The sequence below is a fragment of the Physeter macrocephalus genome, chromosome 16 (assembly GCF_002837175.3).
Source record: "Physeter macrocephalus isolate SW-GA chromosome 16, ASM283717v5, whole genome shotgun sequence".
Classification (NCBI taxonomy): Eukaryota; Metazoa; Chordata; class Mammalia; order Artiodactyla; family Physeteridae; genus Physeter; species Physeter macrocephalus.
The window spans coordinates 54927400-54935114 of NC_041229.1; the positions used below are offsets into that span (position 1 = coordinate 54927400).

At 48.6% G+C, this 7715-nt stretch overlaps 1 protein-coding gene across 5 annotated transcripts in view; it reads left to right on the top strand.

The window, feature by feature from the left end:
- The first annotated feature begins 1620 nt into the window (after window positions 1–1620).
- KCTD14 (potassium channel tetramerization domain containing 14) overlaps window positions 1621–7715 on the top strand; it is a 16598-nt gene continuing 10503 nt past the window's right edge. For 2 of the 5 annotated variants that reach the window (XR_003683721.2, XM_028501542.2), the window contains exons 1-3: window positions 1942–2019; window positions 2753–2877; window positions 6763–7253. Coding sequence is in view for 4 of the 5 variants with exons in the window: in XM_028501542.2 (XP_028357343.1) it covers window positions 2782–2877; window positions 6763–7253 (587 nt within the window). In the remaining variant the exon portion in view is untranslated. Of the gene's footprint in view, window positions 2020–2752; window positions 2878–6762; window positions 7691–7715 lie in introns of those variants that run through there. The other 3 variants (XM_055078672.1, XM_028501540.2, XM_024131715.3) reach the window with 3 other exon arrangements.

The following is a 7715-nucleotide window of genomic DNA, read 5'->3' on the forward strand; positions in this document are numbered from 1 at the left end:
ACAGCCCCCAACCCCTAGCTAAGGTCAGTATCAGTAACTCTTGGGTGAACACTAAATGGAGTGAGAACCCACATGGGGAGGAAGAAGAGATTGGAAAGTTATCCACGGCTGGATGGGATGATGTTGGAAGGGTGTTGTCATACAGTCAGGGGGAATGGGCACTGACATTCACTGAGCCCCATTCTTCCAAGGCCAGTAAATGCATCATTCTAGTTTTTCCCAAATTTCCAAGATGACATGATGCTTGTTAAATATGTAGGTTCCCAGGCCCTACCTTGGTAATTTGGTTCCAGTACTCTGGAGGTGGGGCTCTGGAATGATGTTCAACAAGCAATCTGAGAGAGTCTTAGCAACAGGGAAGTTTGGGAAACACGATAGATTTTTTTCCTCTTAACTTAATTCTCACAACAACCCAGAAAGTAAGTATTTGCATGTATTTTACAAAGAGGAAATTTGGGCTCTTTTGAGAGGGGAAGTGATGGATGATCACACAGCTGGTAAATGACAGGTCTAGGGTTCCAGTCCCAGTTGTCACACTCCAAAGCGCTATTTTTTTTCACCAGGTATTGTCTGGTTATTATTGTTATTAATTTTTCCAAGTTTCTGTACCATTAGTTTATGACCAAAAGTCATATTTTTAAAAAATTGTGTTAATAAACACATAAGATGAAATTTATATCTTAACCATTTTTAAGGGTATAGTTTAGTAGTGTTAAATATTTTTACATTGCTGTGAAACAGATCTCCAGAACTTTTTGATCTTGCAAAACTGAAACTCTCTACCCATTAAACAATTCCCCTTTTCCCTCTCCCCCCAGCCCCTGGTAACCACTCTTCTACTTCCTGTTCCTATTAATTTGCTTACTTTAGGTACCTCATATAAGTGGAATCATGCAGTATTTGTCTTTTTGTTACTGGCTTATTTCACTTAATGTCCTCAAGATTCATCCATGCTGTAGCATGTGACAGGATTTCCTTCCTCTTTAAGGCTGAATAGCATTCCATTGTACATATATCCCACTTTTGCTTATGCATTCATCCATTGATGGATATTCCACCTCTTGGCTACTGTGAATAATGCTGCTATGAAATGGGTGTGCAAATATGTCTTGGAGGTCCTGCTTTTAATTTTCTTCATATATAACCAGAAGTAGATTTGCTGGATCATATAATAGTTCCACTTTTAGTTTTTTTTTTTTTTTTTTTTGAGGAATTGCCATGATTAGACTGGGTTTATGGGTTTTGGGGAGGAAGATCACAGAGGCAAAGTGCCATTTTCATCACATCATATCAAGAATACATACTATTATCATGATTTATGACTTCTGATGTTGATCTTGATCACCTGGCTGAAGTTGTGTTTGTCATTTTCTCCACTGTAGGGTTATTCTTCTGCCCCTCCTCTTTCCATACTGTCCTCTTTGGAAGGTCATTATGCAGGCCATACTACAGAAGAGTAATGCCCCCCTTCATAAGGATTATGTTTTAACAAGCAAAATAACTCACACAACAGGTACCTAGCTCTTCTCATCACTGGTCATGCTCTGCACTTTCAGCAGCTGATCTGAGGTGAATAACTGGCTGCCCTATCTCCTGGAGGCTCACTCTTCTTACCTGTAAAATGGGTGTCGCTCATCCTTTACCCGTAGGACTGTAGTGAGTGGAGACAGTCTCAAGGTCGTCAATGTCAGTTCCCTCTGCCTCCCCCATTTGGCTGTCCCGCAACACGAGGCAACAGAGGGCCAGTGACTAGCCTAAGGTTTCACCGCAAGGCCGCCAACTCCAGCCCAATCAGGGTTCTAACCACACCCTGGGTACGGATTCCCCCCACCCCGGGGCGGGAGCGAGGAGCACTTCCGCCAGCCACAAGTACCGCGCACGTGGCGGGCTGTGCGGGACCGGCGAGCTGCAGCCTGGCTGCGCAGCGCCAGCGCCTGCGGGGCCGGGATGATGAGCCTGACCTCGGCGCCCGATTCCCGGCCGTTGCGCCGGGCCGTGACCCCCACGGGCCGGCGAACGGTGAGTGCGAAGCCCGGGGTGGGCGAGAAGACCCGGCCGGCTCCGGCCGCGCGCCTCTCCCTTCTTTCACTCCTTCCGGGGCCCCCCGTCCTTCCCTCCCCGCGGGTCTGAATTCCCCTGCTTCCGGCGCCCCCGTCTCGGCCAGCGGCGGGGCTCTCTCTTTTCACCTGGTCAGTTCCTGCCGCTTTGATCTCTCCTTCCGCGCCACAGCCTCGGTTCCGGTTCCGGCTCAGTCCAGCCTCTCTTCTATGCCCTCTTTCCTGCTTGGCTGCCTTTGTCTCCTCCTTCTTCTCTTTGCGTCGCGTCTCTCAGTCCCCTGGCTTGCCCCAGTCTACTGCTCTTCCTCGGCCCCTCCTCTTCCCCTGCCCCTCCCCTCCTGCCGGTGGGAGTAGACCCAACTGAGGGCTGGCCAGAGTATCATTCATTCCCTCACCCACCCCCCTGGACACCCACCCTCTCTAGCCTGTCCCTGCCCTCTGGCTGGGTCCTGAGTCCTCCTGCTTGCCTGTTCCCTCCCAGGGCTTGGGTGGGGGGATTGGGGGGGGTGGGGGGAGGATCAAGAAAAAGCCCAGAGCACTCAAGGATCAGAACATTTAACCTCTCCCCGGCTACGTGCCATCCTGAAGACTTGTAGGAAGGGAAAGCAGATACAGCAGTGGGGCGACTGTGGCTATTTTCAATAGGATGATGATAACCTCATTGTTCCTGGCTATTGACAATGTCACCTGCTCAGAGGCAGGGGCTGCTCAAGGTACCCAATAAATGTCTGAATTAATTACCGGACAAAGGAGGAAGCCAGCACCGTGCATGATGCCAAGTAGAGCAAGATTGGCCTTTATCAGAATACCAGGCGCTCCTGTAAGTCAGTGCTGAGGGTAAGTGCAGTTCAATTCAGCAGACACTTATGGCGCATTCCTGGTGTGCTGAGCACTGTAGTAGGTACTGGTAACATAAAGATGAATCTGGGATAGTCCTCCCTTAGGAACCTCCCAGTCTAGTGGGGGATACAGATGAAGGAACAGAATTACAAGAGACATAACTACCATGACAAGGGAAGTACATGGCCCTCTGAAATCACAAGGAGATGACTCATCCAGAAAATTCCCAGAGGAATTAACTTGAAGGATGAGTGGGCTGACTGAAGGGACTGGGGGTGTTAAATGAGTGAAGTCCTGGGGGCAGTGGGGCCCAGCCTGCTCTGAATGGGTTGGGGTTGGGGGGCAGTAGTTGGCTCTGGTAGTTGATTGCCAGGGTTGCAAAGGACCTTGCAAACCTTGTTAAGGAGTCTCGAGTTAACCTGTAAAGAAATGTGGGATCACTGAAGTGTTTAATGCAGGTGGTGACCAGATTGGATTTTCGCTTCAGAGAAACTGCTTTGGTTTCAGAATAGAGACTGGATTGGGGGAGGATATTCGAGGGAGCCGGGAGCCATGGAACTGACCAGCCATTTAGAATGGCCAGGACTTGGTGACTGATTACCTGTGTGGGGGGAGGTTGAGGACAGGAACAGAGTGCAAGGTTAGAGTCTAGGTTTCTGGCTCAGACGACTGAGATAGGGTACAGTGGGAAAAGGTCAAAGTTGTAGTGTGGGGAGAGATCTTGGGCTTGGGAGACATATGAATGGGGGTGTCCCTCCACTGACTAGACTAAGTGTGACCTAAGGAAATGTATGAATGTTTGGTGGGATGAGAGCTGGGCCTGATTCATCCCTGTGTCCTCGTGGCCAGCACTAGCCTGGTACCCAGCAGAGGCTTCTAAAGACCACATTTCCCCAGCCTGTGCACACAGGGCCTGGGTCAGGCATGCCCACCCAGGAATGCTTCAGCAGGGTGACTGGTAGAACAGGTGGGGAAGAGGGGCCATGAGGAAGGGCAGGTGGTCCGGAAGAGGGATGGAAAAGAAGTCTTTATCTGCTAGAAACACACACAGTAGTATTTATGGATGATGTAGGAGGTCTGGGATTTCCAAAGAGATTTGGAGTTTTTAGAAAACACGGAGGGAAAAGGGACATAATTAGGAAGCTTGGGAACAGGGCCCAGGTCTTGGTTGATAAAGAAATGGGGCTGCGAGTATCAGGGCAGGGGACTATTTTGTGTAGCATCTGGAAATGAGCTTCAGAAACAACATTTGAAGTGACTGGATTCATTAAACTTTCAAAGCTGGAGAGTCTTAGAGTTCTCTTCATCGATTTTACCTCACTATTTGATAGATGACTAAACTTAGGCCCAGAGAAGGAAGTGCGATGCCCTAGGAACATAGCTAATTACTGGCAGCGGTGCGACTGGATGTTGGGAGGGTGGGGGTAGGGCATCCATACTGTCCTGAAGTCAGACTGATACGGATTTGATCCCAGTTCCAGCTTCCTCACCTCCTAGCTGTGTGACCCCTCTTTCTGAGCTTTCCTCGCCTGTAATGTGGGGACGTTAAGAGCTCTCAGTGGTACAGGAGTGATGAGAGTCCATCATTGATCCATTCAGGGGTTAAAGTCTGCAAATTCACATTTAACTGCCTGCTTTACAGAGCCACGTTAGGGTTAACCAAACAGCCTTGCCAAGGAGCCTTGAGGTTTATGGGAGAAAGAGGGCGTCACAGGTTCTGGGCTTATTTTTCTCAGGGCTGTATTGTTTGGCTGCCGTCAGACTGCAACCTCTTTTCTCCCTTCTCCATTCCAGCTAGCAGAACTGTCCCTTGGTAGGAGCTGTTGCCATGGCAACTCAGTTCTCCCAGCAGTTTGGCTGCCTTGAGTTCTCTTAATTCCATCCAGTACTTTAATCTCAGAGGTAGAGCCCACAGACAAGTTGAAAAGGAAGTCACGCCTAAATCTGACTGAAGGACATTCCTGAGTCCTGGCCCTATCCCTGGCCCTGTAATGACCTGTAGTGGAGTCTCCAGTTTGGAAATCCAGCCTTCCCCCTAATACTGTAGATCTTTTCCACAGCAGCAGCCATCACATCCCCTAGGAAACCTTCCCTGACAACCTCCAACACACATCTACAAAAAGAGCCAATCCCTTCTACCTTTGAGTCTTCCCCCTCAGCACCTACACATTTAAGTCATCTGTTTCCCTTTCTTCCCTATGAGCTCCTCAAGGGCAGGGACCTTGTCCTGTCCATCTGCTTCAGAGGAGGCTTGGGTGGAATAGGTCCTCCCTACATTTTGTTGGATGAATAGGGATTGAAGACTGGGGGTGTTTGAAGGTTGAAAATTAATTTATGTAATGACTAAGTGGTAAATCAGACCTGAGTTCAAATCCCGACATTATCGCTTAACAGCTGGTTGGTCTTAAGCAACTTGAACTTCACCTCCTTGAGCCTTAGTTTCTTCATCTGGAAAATGGGGATTTAATACATTCATCATAGGATTACTGTGAGGGTTGAGTTGCAGAGTGTATGTAAAGCACTGTGCACAGTTACTAGACTGTGAGGGGAGGTTCTGTGTCCTGCTTGTTCCTCACTGTGTCCCAGCTACCTGGCACAAAATAGGCACATACATGTTTTATTGAATGAGTGAGTGAATTTTAAAAGATGAAAGTTGTTCAGGAAGCTGGGTTTGTAAGGATAACAACCGGTGTATCACCTCATGTGTAATAATTGCTATAGAGGATTATGGTAGTTTTGTTAGGTCTGTGTGGCAGCATTCCCCAGATGCAGCCCGACTCTCAGTCTCTTTCCAGGTCCCTCTCAGCACTCGCCTGTGGGCATCTCCAGGCAGATATCACATGGGTCTCACCCACGTCCTTAGTGCTCTGCCCAAGGTCTTATCTAGAGAAGAGGCCTCTAAAAATTCTGATGAACAGCTAAATCTAACTTACATTTGCACCATACTTTACCATTTATGAGGCAGTTTTACGCCTGTTGTATTTGGTGTTACCAACCTTGTCACCACCAAGGATACTCCTGTTATTTACTCCCATGGGCCCATATTTTGAAAAAATACCCATCAAACAAATTACATTTGTTAATCAAAGTCATGCCAACTGCTAATCAGAACTTCTGCTCTATATGAAATAAGAATTTTTATCCCCACTTCCAGCATGGATGTGGACACACAGTAAGTACCAAAGAAATGATTCCTGAATGAATACATGTGTGATTTCTTTAGCCTTTCTGAAAGTTTGAAAATGTTTTGCCCCCCCCGCAACCTCCCACCTCCAACTTTTTTTTTTTTTTTTTTTACTCTATCTTATATCTAAGCATCCCTGTCGGGAACTCTTGACTTCACAGTAGCTCCATATCCTCATTTTATTTTAATTATTTATTTTTTGGCCGTGCCACATGGCATGCGGGATCTTAGTTCCCCAACCAGGGATTGAACCCATGTCCCCTGCGGTGGAAGCGCGGAGTCCTAACCACTGGACCGCCAGGGAAGTCCCCATATCCTCACTTTATAAACAAGGAAACTGAGGCCTAGGGAGGGAAAAAGCCTTGCCACAGGCCCCATGCTTTAGAGGTATTGTCCATGTGACTTGCTTCCACTAATATTCTGTGACCTAAATGAGAAAATTCAAATGCTTGAATGGGTATTCTTATATCAAACTAAAATATTTTTCTTCCTTAAAATGCCTACTCTCTGTAGCTGTACAGCATAAACATAACCCCCTTTAGTAAGATGGACATTCCAATAAGCTGAAGCCAATCATTATGGCTCCCCTAAATTCTGTAGGGTATTGTTCTTTGGATGAGAATAAATCATGAGCTCCCTGGAGATGGAGCTGTGGGTTCACTCTGCCTCTTGTGCCCCCAGGAATCTCCTGTAGTGGAACTGAACGTTGGGGGTGAGCTCTATACCACCACCTTGGGCACCCTGAGAAAACTCCCAGGCTCAAAGCTGACAGAGATGTTCTCCAGCTCCGCCAAGGCCTGCCTGGATGCGGAGGGACGCTTCTTCATCGATCGCTGCGGCACCTATTTTGGACCCATCCTGGAATATATGCGCAGTGGGCAGCTGCCCACACAGCACATCCCTGAGGTGTACCGTGAGGCTCAGTTCTACAAAATCAAGCCTTTAATCAAACTCTTGGAGGACATGCCACAGATCTTTGGCGAGCAGGTAGCTCGGAAGCAGTTTTTGCTGCAGGTGCCAGGCTACAGTGAGAACCTGGAGCTTATGGTGCGCCTGGCGCGTGCTGAGGCCGTGGCGGCGCGCTGCTCTAGAGTTCTGGTGTGCCTGGTACAAAACGAAAAGGATGATGCAAACTGCGCGGACGCCCTGCGCTCCCTGGAGGCGGACAAGAGGTCAGTGGTCAAATTCGGGCCTTGGAAGGCAGCCCTGGATATCAGGGACCTCCTGGACTGCATGAACATGGACATTAAGGCCCAAGGGTACCAGGTACACTATTCACACAACAGTCCATTACCGGCCAAGGTCTCCGACTACTTCTATACCTTCAGCTTCAGCTGGTGGTGATCCCCAGGGGCGGGGGCTGTTTTTTACAGGCTCTGGTGAGACTTATGAAATTAAAGGTTGCCTTCCAAAGCCATCTTCCTTTAATTTTAAAAACAAACAGACATCAAAAAACTTCCAAGGGCTTCCCTGGTGGCGCAGTGGTTGAGAGTCCGCCTGCCGATTCAGGGGACATGGGTTCGTGCCCCGGTTCAGGAAGATCCCACGTGCCGCGGAGCGGCTGGGCCCGTGAGCCATGGCCGCTGAGCCTGCGCGTCCGGAGCCTGTGCTCCGCAACGGGAGAGGCCACAACA